We start from the raw sequence: 16,492 nt of genomic DNA on the forward strand, positions 1-16,492 counted from the left end.
CCTTCTGAATTCTTTCTGCCCTGTTTTGCCCTTGTGAATGGGACGGGTTGATGTTTTCAGAAGAAGGAATTGCATTTGGCCCAAGTTTTCTTCTGCTAGTCTGCTTTTCTCTTTTTAAAATAGAGATAACTGACAGCCTTGTTTTGTAATGAAATTATGGAAATCACTGACTGGAGGAAAGGGGAGTCATTATTTCAGAACTGAAAAGGTGTGGGTGTCTTCACTCCCTTCCCCCAAACTTCCCATCACTGGAAAGGAGCCAATGAATTGGAAAGGGGCTGAGGACAGTGGCACGTTACAGGACAGCTAACGAGACACCCTAAACGTGATTTTTCAGTTGATTCCTGCCGCCTTCCTATGCCTCCAAAATAAAAACAACTTCCATGCAATTGTTAAAGCCAAAGCAGAGAGGAGCAGATACACAAGCCCCTGAAACGTGGCTTCCCGGTGGGGGAAATCCAGTCCAAAGAGCAGGCTGGATGATGGAAAAGCTCTCGGTTGCATTTCTCAACGAACATTGTCCCTTTCAGCCTTATCCAGCTCACGTGAGTCAGAGTGTCTGTGAATATTCCCGGACCACAAGAGGGATCTCTTTGGGAATCAGATGAGATGGAGGCGAAAGAGGGAGACGCATGTGTAGAGAAGGGGCGGGGGTGGGGGGAATAAGCTCTAGGGTTGCAGATTTAGATCTCAAGGCTGAAAAGGTTACGCTTGCACCAAAGCATGCTGTAACGCCTCCTGCCCTGCCCTGCGCGCGCACCGCACTCACCCGCACACCCGCTCTCGCCCACACTCGCACCCGCACACTGCTCCAAGCCGCTCTCCTTGACAGACTGCGGGAGAAGCGGCCCCGAGGCGCGCTCGCGGGAGGTGCGGTGGCCCAGCCTCGCCGAGCGCACGGCGCGGCTCTCGGAGCTCTGGAGTCCGCGGGCGGGGAACGAGGCTTATGGCCGCGGGCACCAGTGGGGTCTGCTGGGCGCGGACGTGAGAGGAGGCGGGAGCGGAGCGGCGGACCCGGGGCGAACAGGGAGCCGGGGATGGATGATGCCTAGAAATCCCTCCCCGCGCCGCCCTCTCTGCCCTCTGCCTCCGCCCGCCGCTCTTCCACCTCGGGGAGCTCGCGCTAGGAAAGGCATGCTGCGCCGGTTGCGTGTGCGCACCGGCTGGGCCAGGACGTGGGCGGCGCGGAGAGCCCCGGCGGCCCGGCACGACCGCGGGCGGCGCGCGGGATCCTCCGGCGCTGACCTGCAGGGGGCGCCGACGCGTTCGCGCCCCTCAGGGACCCGGCCGCTAGTAATGGGCGCGAAGGAGGGGCTGGTGGAGGACCCGGGCAGAAGCGGGTAGTATCCGCGCCTCTCCGAAAGGTCGGGCAGAGTCCTGAGGCTGCTGCTGAGCCGCAGGACTGGGACAGTGTTGTCACACTAGTCACCAACGAGAGGCCGCGAGGCGTCGCAGTCCGCTTTCCGGTCTCGGGGGCTGCAGGAGGCCTCGAGCTGCTGGACAGTTTGCCTCCTGGCCGCTTGGCTTAATCAGTGCTCTAGGGTCGGGAGGGGGGAGCTTCGCTTTGTCCTCGCAGAGCCGCGCACCGCATTGGGGAGTTTCCTACCACTTAGGGGACGAAGGCGGATGGAGTGCGAGCCTTGCTTCCTGGCTGGGACTACCCGAAAGTACCAGAAGTCTCACCTGCGAGCTGCGCCCTCAGCCTCCCCAGCAGTCACCCTCAAACTCATGCCCCTCCCATGGCCGAGAGGACTCGAGGCCGCCTAAGACACGGCTGCGCGGATGCGGCGGGCCACCGGCTAAGGGCCGGGAGAGCCCCGGGAATCTGATGTACTCAACGCGCTTGGGCGCTCGGCCCCTGCCCAGCTAGCGATACGCGCCCGCCTTCCCGCTGGGTGGGCTCTGCGCCCCACCTACGGGGACTTCCCCACCCTGCAGCTTCGCTGGAAGAGGAAAGTGGGGGCCACGTTCCCAGAGCAACAGAGTTCGCGTCCTCCCAGGGCACCGAAGGGGGCTCGATCCGGCCCAGCGGCTCTGCAGATACTCCATGGGGGCGTCAAGGGCCAAAAGTGCCTTTGGAGTCGACCTGATTTTGTGAAACCTCGAACTCCGGGGTATCCGTGTCCCTTTCTCACTCCAGAAGTTCAGCCATGTCCCCCGTCCTGATTCAGACCCAACAGCCAAGCCAAGAACAGAGGTGTGCGGATTTTTTTTTTTTAAAGACCCACATCTTATAAATATGAGATTTATCAGGCAGCGCAGATTACTTAAAGCGTACCATTTCTCCGCGATCCAATTTTATTAGGATTTACTCTCATTTGTGCTCGGCTTCTCAGGGGAAATAATGCTTTGATTAATGTAATCCTGGCCCGGGATCCGCCACATGCCCCTCGCCCCTCTCCCAAGAGAAAGGGCCTGTTTGACAAACAATAACAGAGCAGCAACTCTTGCAATCTGCCCACATCTTTGGGGGTGACTAGGGAGAAGGTGGCACACGTTCACATGCGGTTTGGTAAATGCAATGGTGAGAGAAGTGAGCTGGTTCTGCACGGGGTGAACTTTCCAGACGCAGAGCCCTGGGCTCCAAGGCGCGGGGGCTAATGGGGAGGAGCCCTGGGTGGGGTGCGCGCGTGGGTGCATGTGCGCGCCTGCCCTCTGCTTGCTCGGAGCGTCTGCCTCTTTGTCCCCCGCCACAGGCATCCACGGCGGGGAACTGCGCTCTCTCTGTGAGCAGCACCCGGACCCAGGGTGCGGCCACAGCGCCCACCCGCGGCCCTAAAACACCTCCAGAGCAGATCTTAGGGGATAACCGGGCACTAACCTGGGGCGCCCTGCAGCTGCCTAAACCTCTGCCAGAAGCCCAGAACATGGGACCGAATTCAGCAGTTCTCCCCATGCATCCATGCATCCGTACACGCATACAATACAAGTCCGCAGACGCAGGAACGAACGGGGCACCTCTCCCTCGCTTCTGGCTGAGAGCTGGGAGTCCCCTTTCCTGCTGTTCCTCCTCCCTGAGGGGAGAACGCTCAAGATGAAAAGGAGCAAAGGAACGAAATCTCGGGCTCGGAGACGGTCGCCTCTGGTCCCCGTCCCTGTCGCGCTGTCCCCACCCCCACCGTCCCCAGCTCCAGGAAGGCGGGGATGCAGCGGTGCGAGGGGTCCTGCCCTGCTCCGCCAGAACAAAGCCCACCGCGGGAGGCCGCGGCCGCGCACCAAGCTTGTGACAAAGGCGAGCGGGCGGCGCCGAGCTCCAAGTCTGCGCTCCTACAGCGTGGGACGCGAAAGAGGCCTAAAAGATGGGGTGCGATTTGCACTCGGTTTTTCCGGGGCTGCGGCATCTCGCTCCTGTGTACTCAATGACCCGTAATGGTGACTCAGCGTTTACCTCTTCGCTGTCCCGCACCCCTATATCCCTCTCGCTTGTCTCCTGTCCCCATTCTCCTCCATCTCTCCCCTTTTCCTCCACCTCACTTCTTTTACCTTACCCTTCTCCCTTTGCCCTTTTTTAAAAAATCTCCTTTCATTTTTTTCTTTTTCATAGAAAAGCAATGTCAATTCGACTTCCGAAGGCCGTTCTGCGTGCCATAGTGCTTAGAGAGAAAAGAGGAATAATGAAATCCTCTTAATTTTATTACGCAAACTGTACTCAAAATGCAGTCTAAGAAAGCGGAGCTTGGCCCTGGGTCCCTACAAGTCGCCGCGTATTCGGGAGAAGTTGCTTATGGTGGCCATAAATGGGGGGAGGACCCCCGCCGCTGTGGAATGGAGACCTCGAGTGTTGGTGTCCCCCGAGGCAAACCTTTCTACGGCAAGTTCCTATCTGACTTTATAGCCCTGGAAAGGAATCGCTTTCCAGACCTCCCCGTCCCAAAGAAATTGTAGTTCTGTCGAACTTAGGGCACTTTAACAGTCACTGTTTAACCGAGTGAAGTTTTGTTTTTGCGATGTGAATTAAAAATAAAGAGAACACAACTTACGCCATTTAGAAAATACACGCCTTGAGTTCTGGAGGCTTTTGGAACCCTAATATAACACTAAATTAAGATTTGTCGTCTGTCAAGCACCGGTGAAGCCTGGAATTCTCTCCCTACAAAAACAAACAAACAAACAAACAAACAAACAAACTAGGAGTAGGAGAGGGCGTTCAAACCAATAGGAGAAACATAACTTTTAACTTGGAATAAACTCCAGTGACATGAAGCTAGAGTGAGCAAGGCCACTGAGGTCTATCACGGAAGTCTTTTCACCAGATATTTTAGGGCTGAAACTGTATTGTTGCAAACCATAGAATATTTGCAGTATCAAATATCCATGAATATTGGTATTGTATTTTTTAAGTGAACAAAACAGCCACAATTTCTTGAAGACCCGCCTCCCAGGCTGACCAGTTTAGGGTGGGCCTAGGGAGGGAGCAGGACAGTGAAGTGAGAGCTTTAGCCTTCACAGGAGAGAAGACACCACATAAGCACCATTTGTAAAAAATGCCTAAACTACAGACTTCAGCCTAGTAAACTGCAATCTGCACCCAGCTCCACAGACAATAGCTAAGTTCGAATATTTAAAAATCTATTAATTAAAAAACACGTAGACTAAAGCATAAGAGTTGTTTTTTCACAATGTGTCACATGCCTCTTATCCATCACAAGACTGTTCGGTTCCAACCTAGACAGGAAAAACTGTCTAATGTAAGGGGAATGTTTGGGGTAGGAGCATGCCCCCAAGGGAGAGGAGAGTTCAATTCTGTTAGGACCACAAGCTCAAAACATCCAGCCATCCCTCTGGCAAAGCTAATATATCTGGGTTTTGTTTTTAACAATATAGAAATACACACACACACACACACACACACCTCAAGTTGACCTTGGAATATTTTTTTCTAACTAGGACATACCCCCATGTTTTTGTTAATAAATCATCATCATCACTCTGGTCAGTCGGCCCTACGTTACCTATTCCTGAGAATTTAAATTCGAAGGCCATTGTGTTGGAGAGTGAGGTGGGGAGGTAAGGGGGGCAGGCAGGGATAGTCCGTGACGTTATGTCAGCCACAGTTTCCCTAGCGATTGGTAGCTTTCATTACCAGACTTGTCAGGTGCACGCATGCAGCTAGAGTGGGCAAACTATTGGAAATGGGTTGTTTCAAAAGCATGCACTCGATTACCAACTTATTGTGCCTTCAAAACCTACATTCCCCAATCCGAATTGCTCAATAGTCTAAAGCATCAGAAGTGTAAAGCTTCTTACTTTAGGGTGAGAAATCACAATGTCTGAATTTGTAATCACTCCTTCAAACCCATGTAAGAAAACAAAGTGCTTGCTCCTTTCCTACAGATCACATAAATCAGTTATCAAAGTGATACAAAGAACTAGGGGGAACCATCGCAAGCTTCAAAACACTTAGCAAGACCAAGAAACAACTCATCCACTGCCAAGATGACACATACTCATTTCCACCCAAAAGCTACCAGTGGAGAGCCCTCTCCTTTGTATACAGCACACAGTGTGGGTTGTAAATATGCTTAATATTTTCATTTGTAAATGCTAATGGCAAATGCTCTTCTGCGTGGTTACGGTAGGCAGCACCTTATCATTCTCAAATGGAAGCAAATGAGTAAATATCCACTTTGTGTTTTGTACATTTGACCTAGGTAATGTTCTTCATTCTCTCATTTGGCAAAAGCAATTTCACCATCCCCAACAATTAAAAGTCTGTGGCTTTGCCCAGAACTTTGAATCTTAATTCATATACCAAGCCTGATTGTTTCTACCTCCAAATCATTACAGAATGCTAACGCAGTCTCTATAATATGTCAGTTCTCAAATTAACTTGTTGCTTTACCCAGAATTATTTTCTGCTGCTTTTACTTTAGGTAACCTAAGACTATAGATATCACGAGAAAACATTTTGTTTCTTTCAGGGTTTTTTAAGTACCTTTGCAAAAAAAGGGAAAGTAAGTAGCAGCCAAGATAGAAACAGTCACAGATCTCATGAAAAGTGATACTAAAATTATACTCTAAATATGTACAATTATGGCTTAACTAAGTGTTCTGTAAAATGTCTGGCTAAATAGGAAAGTCTTCTTTCTCCTTAATAATTTTTAAATGCATTTTAGCAGCCTGGACATGCAAAGTAAGCCACCGCTTTGAGGCATTTGTCCAGTTCATGTATATCTCCCCCAGAAGTCTTTTGTGTAAAATGTCCGCAGAGCTGAAGAAAAAGCAATGTTTGGGCTCAAATTACACAGTTTCCTCAGTTCGCCACTGTTTTATTAGCACAAACCTGACAGTACATTTCCTAAGTCTAAATGTGAGGGCTCGCAGATGAAAATCAGGGAATTAGAATGCTTTTCAGAGAATCTCCTTTGCTTATATTAGTCCCAGTAACCTTGCAACCCTCCTAGATTGAACACTATTTAAATCTGGACTTTTTAAAGTTAGTTTCAAAGAAAAACTCATGGCTGGAAGCTGACTGATTTGGAGTTGAGTTAGAAAGAATAAAGTGTCTTTCTCCCTCTTCCAGGGGAACAGTAAAGCTCTACATAATGTGTCCCTTCCCAACAGGCTCGGTGACACAGTCACAGGTGCGTTGAACTACTGAACCGTGGAAGCCAGCTTCTCCCTTCCAGTCACTCATGGCTTCCCTGTCTCTGTCATACTCTCTAAATCTTCTTGGGAAAATTGTCGGTAATTCCTCAGAACCGGTCAGGATTTGCCCTTCACTATTTTAGGAAGTTTTATCCTTTACCACAATCAAGTTCATTCTTCGTTGGCAGTATCAAAAAATCTGAGGGGGAAACCTGGTGCTCTATTAAAACTTTTCTTCAACAGTGTTAAATAATATTGTGTTAAAAAGTTCAAACCCACAGTTACCTCTAATCCATGGCTATTTTGTATTTTCTTTTTCCTAGCAAGACTTTTCTTCAAGAATAGATACAAAATCTTTCTACAGCCATGGGAGGTACCAAGAATCTAAGTAGCCAATAACTATCAAATGGAGTAAAAGAGATCACAGATGCCTTGACTAAATCTCCAGGAACTTAAGTTTATTTAGAAGTAAAAACATGTATCAAGTTGAAGAACATTCATTATTTAATAGATACTATCTTAGAATGCATTTTATTTTCTTGACTGTTTTTCAAAAAAATATATATATATATAACCTGAATGATGGCTTTTAAGTCTCTTATTACAAAACCTCAATAATTTTTTTAAGTGTTTTGCTTTCACAGCCCAATTCTGTTTTCCAGTCTTATGTACACTTCACTGAGAGAAATAGACAAATTCTTTTTTGAACTGTTTCTTTCAGGGCCATTTCACAGACATGGTGGGTGGGAGATGGGGAAGTCATTGTCCTCATAGTTAAAGCTCTGTGTTATGCAATGAAGTCACTCCTCATCCTGAATATGCACAGAAAGGTTTGTTCCTTTGGCAAGTTGGGGTGAGCAGATTTGCTTTTGAAGCAGCTACATTTTCCTCAGTACCTGCTAAGGCGAGTCAGTGCGCCCCCTGCTGACAAGTTCCTAGTGTGACTCCCGAGCACTTTCAAAGTTTATTTTGTTCAGTAAACCGTGTCATATAAAATTAACAACAACCAATAAAATTAGCTTATATGTTTCAACTGTAAAAGTCCAAAACAAAATAAAGCTAGTTTTAGTGGAGCTAGAAATCTCTAGTTTGGCTTCTTCTCTTTGGCTGAACCAAGGTCCTTTTATCTAAAGCCCAGTGCACAAACATATAGCTTAATGTGACTAGTGTTCTTCCTTTTATTTCTTTCTCTATGGCAACCAATATGCTCTGCTCAGAAATGTTCCCCATCAAGGAAACAAATGATCTTCAGGGAGCAGCTCTATATGGCATCTGGTCCAATGGAGCACAGAGAGTTAACCCCAGTCAAAAGCGAGGCTGCCAAGCACGTAAACAAGGAGTGGAAAACTGGCGATTTCTTATCCCCCTCCCCAACTGAAACCTCTTCCTGTCTCTTTACAAACCATTTCATTGATTTGGCATCAACTGTTGCCAAAGAAATTACAAATTTTAAATTGCAAGGTGTTCTGGATACAAAAGTGCGATGAAATTCCAGCCATTCGGGTTTACCTACTCATCACCCAGACGCCGCTTTCCTTTAAAAGAACAAAACCAAGAAGCTTTGAGAATCCTCTCCAGCCTATTTCACGAAGGTAAGGGGCTCACACAAGCTTGGACTTGGCCTAGCTATTTCCTCCAGCCATTTTTATCTAATTAACTGCACCTAGCAAATAACTGCACCTTCAATTTTTACACGACCCAGTGACAGTGGCAAGGAGGGGGACAAGGCAGGCTGTCAAATACGGAAAACAAAGTAAAATCTAGTTTGCGTTGCTGGAGCTCCAGCCTCCTTTGGGAATGAAGTGTAGGATGTCCTGGTTGGTTTTGATTGATCACCTCTTTCTGATGGACTTTTACTACCAAGCTGAGAGGCTGCAACTAACCGCGTGCTCCCAGAAAGGGCACTAACCGGGGGTGCACTGACTTCCTGCCTCTTCTTCCTCCTCTGCTTCCTTCTGCTCCAGCTCTCTGCCCTCCCTTTGCCAAGCCTCCCCACCCCACAACCTCCAACCCTCTGCTCTCAGCAGGAATCCCCTCACCCCCATCCCTTGCAAGCACACACAGTTCACCACATCAGCACTGGCTACAGAAGGGTTTTTCTCTCTCTCTGGTCTTAATCTTTAAAACTCCTCAAACAAAAAATATTTATAATACTACGTGCTTTATAATCGCTGCTATTCTAGGGCCTCCCCTCTCCCCAGAATCAACAATTAAATTCAATTGCAAGCTCCTCCCCAACCCAAACCCAAAAATGTGCCTTGCTGTGAGGAGCTTTGGAGTGAACCCATCTTTTCATGTAATATTTTCGCATGGCTTTTTTTTTTTTACTTCCTCCCTAACACACTTTCCCTTCTTTCTTTCAAAACAGTTGCTCTGTGAACCCTTTCTTGTCCCAAGTAAAGAAAATAAACTCCAAAACCTACAAGAGCATAAATAAACCCAGAAAGGAGGTGGGAAAAGGAGAAATTAAGGAAAGAAAATGAAAAACACTTACCGAGCAAACTTCCGAGGTTTGACTTTAAAATAAAAGATGTTTTATTTTTTTTTTCTAATAAGGTGACTGGAGGGGGGAAGGCTTATTCTCAACTCCCCAGAACCGATGCATCCTTAGCCTTCCTTTACACCGACTCCTCTAAGCCCAGCTCTCCACTAGTCTATTATTTTCACCAAAATATATGAAAATGTATGCAAATGAAAATCAGCACTAACTGTTCTCCCCTTGTTATATACTTTGGATTTTTTTTTCCAGACAAAACAATCACACTCGCAAAGGATGGGGCGGGTGGGTGGGGTGGGAGGGGGGAGGCTGGGGAGCGACTGGAGAACGAAGTAGGAGGAAAGGGGGGAACGAAGGGGACAGACCTCGGAACAGAAATGCACTACTGTTATCGAGTAGCACAGCGTTTTGGGGGGCTTCCCACACACACACACACCCTCCTTGAAAAGAAAGAAAGTGGATCTGTTTGCAGAGGCGCTATCACGTTTCATCAGGCCACCTGAGACTGCTTTTGAAAGCGTGTACTGTGAAATTCATAGCAGTAATTTAGACAAAATCCTCACTGTATATTAATGAAAGACGGCCCCATGGCTCTGTTCCTATCCTCCCCATTCAGTGTAAACAAAACCACGAGACTTTCTCGGTTTTTGAGCCGGATCCAAGCAAAATCGGCAGGAAAGGAAAACATGGGGTGCTGGCACCGACTATTCAAACGTCTGCACCTGGAGATCTCAGATTTATTCAATGAAATCTGTGTTCCGTCTTTTATATATACATATACGCATACATAAATATAAAAAGGAACCTTAGGAGGACGCAGAGAAAAAAAATCCCCGGGGTTTGGTTGACGCTGCCTCTCAGATCTATACCTTAGCAATAATGCTTTCCTAAAACCTACCTACGATGGTATCTCTCCCCCGGCAACAAGAGCTGGACAAGATCCTACATAAATTCTACGCGTCTACTGTTAATCTGGAATTCACGCAAAGTCTGTGTGGCTGCGGCTGGGCTCTCCAGCTTTAACTGAGTTCACTTAACTGCGCCCAGCAGAGGAATTATTCCCCAGGAGGGAAGGGCAGCCCCGTTCACATTTTAATCCGAGCTTCGCATCCAAGTCCAGGGCCGCGGCTCTGGCGCGCGCTGCTGGAGCTGGGGTCTGCCCGCCACAGAAGCAGGCTAGGGCGGGCGTCCGTTGCACCGCGGCTGGGGTGCGGGGTGCACGCAACGCACACTCATTAGGAACGATGTATTTATTGAATGTCCGAGTTAGGTTAGTTCATTGGAAATCTCAGAGGAGGGTTCAATTTGCCCTTGTTTTCGTTGCCACTTTCTCTTTTTTCTTGGTTCGCTGAGGTTCCTCAGTGCAGCGTTTCCGCTTGGCTGCGTCCCCCACCCCCGCTTCTCCCGCCTACCCTGCGCACTCCCCCCGCCCGTCCCCCTTAACTCTTTCAGCCAGGCTGGGGCTGAGAAAGCGTTCTGTCGCCGCCAGCCCCATCCACTATGCAAACCCACTGGAGACAGAAAAGAAAGAAAAAGCACACCGTGCCTAAAAATAGAGGGCAAGCCAACCCCACCACTAATATCCACGCTGAAAACGAGAGAGAGAGAAAGAGAGAGAGAGAGAGAGAGAGCGAGCGAGCGCGCGAGCGAGCGAGCGAGCGAGCAGTGGAGGGCGCGGCGAGTGGATCCCGGTTCCTTAGGCCGGCTCCTGCTGGAATGGGGATGCCTAAAGCCCCTGGGGTGGGATACACTTACGATGTACCTATGGGGAAAGGTCGGCCTGATTGCTTTTCAAATACATCGCATGGCTCCGCTGACCGGCACCCTCCAAACTCACAAGGGCACACACGCTACTTGCCTGAATCCCCGAGGAGGGAGGCGGGAGGGAGGGGAGAGAAGGAGAGGGAGGGAGCGAAGCAGAGGGGGGTGGGGGCGAGCGCAGCCGCGGCAGCGAGCGGTCCGTCTCGCACGCGCGGGCACCGCGCTGGTCCCGGGTTGCAGGTTTCCCAGATGATGGCATCCGAGAACTTAAACAAAGGGGGCCGCCGCTGGCGCGCAGAGGCTGCGGAAAGTTGCGGTGGCGGATTTCCAAGGAGCGTGGCCACGACCCGAGCTCTTGGCGCTGCGAGCTCCCCCTTCCCACCCCCGCAGAGACAGAGATGGGGGCCGACTGGTGAAGGAGAAAGGAAACTTTGAAACCACTGGGGACACATCTGTCTATAGGTATTAACGTGAATGGTGCATCCTTGCCGCGCGCTTTACAAATCTCTGGGATGGGGAGGCGGGGAGGGCGGCAACACCACGCAGTCCTGGGTGGAGTGGGTAGCTTGCTATTTTTCATGATTTTTTTCCCCTCTTCGTTTTCTCTCCTTGATTCTCCCCCCCCCCACCCCCCCATACACACTGACACACACACTTCCCACCCCACCACCACCTTTCTTCCGTCCCTCCTCCTTTTCTTTCTTCTCCTTCCTCCTCCCAGACCTCTAGCGAACGCCCAGAACCATGGGAGGGACGCCAAACGACTCGGCCGGACACTCAAGAGTTAAGATGGGCGGAGGGGAGGCGGCGGGGGAGGGGCGGGGAGGAGAAAGTGAAGAGGTGAGGAGCCTGGGGGACGACAGATTTCCAGCATCTACGATGCTCTGCCTAAATTAAAAAGCAACCAATCGGAACGGCCGGAAGGGGGGCCTCGCGTCCTGAGCCAGTCATTCCCGGCCTGCCAATCACCCAGCGGGTAGCCAATCAGCGGGGGCCCTGGTGCTCGACTTCCTTGTATTTGGGAAAGTGTGGTGGTGGGTGCGCGCTCGCGGCGGAGGGTAAACATTCGACAGTCCCCGCTCTGAGAGGGAGGGACAGAGAGCGAACTGTCAGATCGGAGCGCGAGCGGGCGAGCGAGAGAGGGAGAGAGAGAGGGAGGGATCGGAAAAGTGAGAGAGGAAGAGAGCGCGCAAGAGGGCGCAGAGCGAGCTCCCGCTGCAACTCCGCTTCGGTACGGCCCGCGCAGCGCCGTCCGTGCCCCTTACGAGCCGCTCAACGTGCTCACTGGAGTTGGTTGTGTTTCCAGGATCCCTTCTATGCACACACACCCCTCCATCTCCACCAATGCACTCTTCTTCCTCCTCCTCCTCCAGACAACTGCTGGGAAAAAAATAAAACACCAACCCCAGCCTTCAGCAACAAGGTAACAGAGCCATTCGACCTCATTTTTCTCCTGTTCAATTTTTTTTCCTTGTTATATTTGTTTCCTCATTTCTGCCCAAAAGGAAAGATGTCGCATCAGACTGTGACTGTTGCGAGGAGAATGGAAAAGGACTCTTGTTTCAGAGGCAACCAAGAACTCCGGCAATAGCCACTTCAGAGAAATGCACCATCGCACGAAGTTTTCCTAGGACAGAGCAAAACTTGGAAGGACCAGACCAAGCCGCCAGCATCGCCACGCCTTCAAGGACGAAAAAAGTTTTACTACTGCAAGGGACAGCGAGTGAAATGTGTGCCTGAGGAGGACAGCGGAGAGTGACCGAGAGAAGGAGCGGATCGGCTGCTGATCATCCACAGTTTGGTTCAGGAAGAAAGGAACGGCTTCTTTCTTTGTTGTCTCCCGTGAAATCGCCACTTGGCAGGTGGAGCGGGCCCCGCGCCCGGGCACAGTCCGCGCTCGCCGGGACAGCACGGGGAGCGGAAGCCGGACGCTCCGGCACACAGCCCCGAGCGCAGGCCCGCGCCTCGCCCAGCGAGCCCCGCTGGAGCGAGTGGAACGCGCCGGGGCTGGGGGGCGGCCACGACCCCCCCTGAAGGGGGCGGCCACGGAGCGCGCCCCGAAAAGCGAGCCCCCCACCCCAGAGCGCTGCTGCTGCTTCTGCTGCTGCTGCTGCTGACCGAGGCCAGCCGGCGACCCCCGCGCCCTGCCGAGCGGCCTTGCAGCTGCAGCCGGGGACCGCGGCTGCGGCGGCGGCGACGGGGGCGGAGGCGGCGGCGGCGAAGGCTGCAGGGCCAACAGGGGCCCGGGGCGGGGGGCCGAAGCCGAGCGGGGAGGAGGAGAGAAAGGCGGGGGCGCGGCGAGAGGAGCGGCGGCGGTCATGGCGGTGGCGAGGAGCCAGGTGGTGGCGGGAGGAGCTGGCATCGGTCATTATGGCTCTAACCCTGAATCTGCTGGGAGAGTCCACTATTGGCAGTCGGTCCATCAGGCACTCGACGGCGGGGGCCGGCGGCGGCGGGGGCGGCGGCGGCGCCGCCGGGGGCGCCGGGGGCGGCATGCAGCCCGGCAGCGCCGCCGTGACCTCGGGCGCCTACCGAGGGGACCCGTCCTCCGTCAAGATGGTGCAGAGTGACTTCATGCAGGGGGCCATGGCCGCCAGCAACGGCGGCCATATGCTCAGCCACGCGCACCAGTGGGTCACGGCCCTGCCCCACGCCGCCGCCGCCGCCGCCGCTGCCGCCGCCGCCGCCGTGGAGGCGAGCTCGCCGTGGTCCGGCAGCGCCGTGGGCATGGCCGGAAGCCCCCAGCAGCCGCCGCCGCCGCCGCCGCCGCAAGGCCCCGACGTAAAGGGCGGCGCCGGACGCGATGACCTGCACGCGGGCACAGCGCTGCACCACCGTGGGCCGCCGCACCTCGGGCCGCCGCCGCCCCCACACCAGGGCCACCCCGGGGGCTGGGGAGCTGCCGCCGCTGCAGCCGCCGCCGCCGCAGCCGCCGCCGCCGCCGCTCACCTCCCGTCCATGGCCGGGGGCCAGCAGCCGCCGCCGCAGAGCCTGCTGTACTCACAGCCCGGCGGCTTCACGGTGAACGGCATGCTGAGCGCGCCCCCGGGGCCTGGAGGCGGCGGCGGCGGCGCGGGCGGTGGCGCCCAGAGCCTGGTGCACCCAGGGCTGGTACGCGGGGACACGCCCGAGCTGGCCGAGCACCACCACCACCACCACCACCACGCGCACGCGCATCCGCCGCATCCGCACCACGCGCAGGGACCCCCGCACCACGGCGGCGGCGGTGCGGGGCCCGGACTCAACAGCCACGACCCACACTCGGATGAGGACACGCCGACGTCGGACGATCTGGAGCAATTCGCCAAGCAGTTCAAGCAGCGGCGCATCAAGCTGGGCTTCACACAGGCCGACGTGGGGCTGGCCCTAGGCACGCTGTACGGCAACGTGTTCTCGCAGACCACCATCTGTCGCTTCGAGGCCCTGCAGCTCAGCTTCAAGAACATGTGCAAGCTCAAGCCACTACTGAACAAGTGGCTGGAGGAGGCGGACTCGAGCACCGGCAGCCCCACGAGCATCGACAAGATCGCGGCGCAGGGCCGCAAGCGCAAGAAGCGGACCTCCATCGAGGTGAGCGTCAAGGGCGCGCTCGAGAGCCACTTCCTCAAGTGCCCCAAGCCCTCGGCGCAGGAGATCACCAACCTAGCGGACAGCCTGCAGCTCGAGAAGGAAGTGGTGCGGGTCTGGTTTTGCAACCGGCGCCAGAAGGAGAAGCGCATGACGCCGCCGGGCATCCAACAGCAGACGCCGGACGACGTGTACTCGCAGGTGGGCGCCGTGAGCGCCGACACGCCGCCGCCGCACCACGGGCTGCAGACGAGTGTGCAGTGACGGGCAGGACCACAGCAACACAAAGGCCGCCGCCTCCGCAGCCGCTGTCACCACCGCCACTGTCCCCGTCGCCATGCCGACCCCGCACCAGGGCCACCCCGGGCCCGCCCGCCGCCCTCCCCTCAACCCAAAGACAGGTATGCCTGCCCTTGGAAGAAAAAAGAGAGAGAGACGGACCGAGGAGACATTTTTTGAAGTCCAAGGAAGGAGGGGCAAAACAAACAAACAAGCATAATAAATACCCAGACGGTTTTAAATACATATATAACAAACAAAACCGGAAGAGAAAAAGGGGGCGATCGTGAGATCTCGTTTATGCTGTGGTGGTGTTTCGTTTTTGTTCTTGTTTTTGCTTTTAAAGAAGGGTGAAGATTCCTAGCGCACCAAAACTGCACTCAGGAGGTCTTTCCCACCCTGAGAAGTCCTACAAGGCGGAGGTGGACGGCACCTAGCACTTGCCTCTTCTCTCTTAAAAAACGCACCCCTCCCTCCAAAGGGCTGCCTGAGTGACCCACGGGAACTTTCTTTCCTGGAAGCAACCTGAAAGAAAGCAGAGGCACCGGGTTTAATCAGGGATGACTCTGTGCTCCGGGACCCTGTTCTTTTTGGCCATATTGAAGTCATTTGGGGACAAACTGATTATGAAATGGGAAGGAGAAAAAAGGTACAGTCTCCAGCAAAAACAATATTCACAGCTTCTGAAATTAACAAACTGAAGAGCAAAGCCAAAAGAAAAAGAATACGTTTCCTCCAAATAACCTTGGAAATAAAAGTATCACGAAAAAGCAGGGGGATGAGCGAGGGGAAGGGGACATCGCCCATCCGCCGAGGAGTGGGAGAGGCCATGCCCAGCAGGACGTGGGCGAGTGGACTGGGCACGGAGCAAGGCCCAGCCACCAACCCCGGCTGCAACGGCTGCCCCTCGGGTGGGCGATGCCTAAAGATTCCACTGCTAATATTTTTTTTATTAATATTTTTTATTTTTTATTTCTGGACTGACTCAGATAAAGGGATTTAGAAAGACTGAGCACCAGCCGCTGCACTTCTTGGACTTCGCTCCTCAATCCGTTGCCAACTTTGATTGAATGGGTGCTGTGGATGTGATTATATAATACTGCCATTTCCAAGCAGTGTTTTTGGTAGGTTTTAATAAACAGACTTTTCAAAAGACGGCAATATAGAATTGTTAGATCCGTTGTTGATCTAAAAATATTTGCTTTATATTTTCATTAAATGACTTCTTTTAATATTTTATTCAGAATACTTATGAACTGCTGCAAAACGGTAATTTATTTTTCCCCAGATCTTGTATTACGTGTTTTTTTCAGACGAGCACAAATCAAAATGAAATGAAAATATGGACAGTTGTTAGGTAATAAGGGTATCTTTTGATGTGATCATTTGATTGTAATTTAATTTGAGTAGTGATTCCGTAAGAGCTGATCGAGAAAATAAATTTGTTAGAATGAAATAGTCTGTGTCTGATGCATAAACACTGTGTGGGAAGAAAAGAGTTCTTTAGAAAATATTTTTTTACTAATGCAAGTCCTTCAGTGATAGCACTGAGGAAGTGAAGTGGAGCCTGCTCCACCTAAGGTACATTTGGAAATCTAGAGTGAAAGATAGATGTGACAAAACGCTAATACCTTAACTTAGTAGTCACTCCTTGGTAAACTGTAAATTTCACAATATTTTTTTCTCTCCCTTAATTTTAGTGGGTGTTTTTAGTGTTTTTAGGGGAAATGGTCAAAATACCAGTCCTTTTCTTGGAGATACCTGTGTCCTTTATCGCCTTTCTCAGAAGATTGGACTACG

At 52.1% G+C, this 16,492-nt stretch overlaps 1 protein-coding gene and 1 long non-coding RNA gene across 3 annotated transcripts in view; one reads left to right on the plus strand and one right to left on the minus strand.

Annotated features, from left to right (window-relative positions):
- LOC120584459 (uncharacterized) overlaps positions 1-11,474 on the minus strand; it is a 70,677-nt gene extending 59,203 nt beyond the window's left edge. For both annotated transcript variants that reach the window (XR_005648039.1, XR_005648040.1), the window contains exon 1: positions 10,848-11,474. This is a non-coding gene — a long non-coding RNA (uncharacterized LOC120584459). The remainder of the gene's footprint in view (positions 1-10,847) is intronic.
- A 1,742-nt stretch (positions 11,475-13,216) lies between these two features.
- On the plus strand, positions 13,217-16,148 carry POU3F3 (POU class 3 homeobox 3). The gene has a single exon (XM_039840080.1). The coding sequence runs from the start codon at positions 13,217-13,219 to the stop codon at positions 14,675-14,677; it is 1,461 nt and encodes a 486-aa protein (XP_039696014.1). The 3' UTR covers positions 14,678-16,148.
- The last annotated feature ends 344 nt before the right edge of the window (positions 16,149-16,492 follow it).

This window comes from Pteropus medius, unplaced genomic scaffold (genome assembly GCF_902729225.1).
Source record: "Pteropus medius unplaced genomic scaffold, Ma_sr-lr_union100, whole genome shotgun sequence".
Taxonomy (NCBI): domain Eukaryota; kingdom Metazoa; phylum Chordata; class Mammalia; order Chiroptera; family Pteropodidae; genus Pteropus; species Pteropus medius.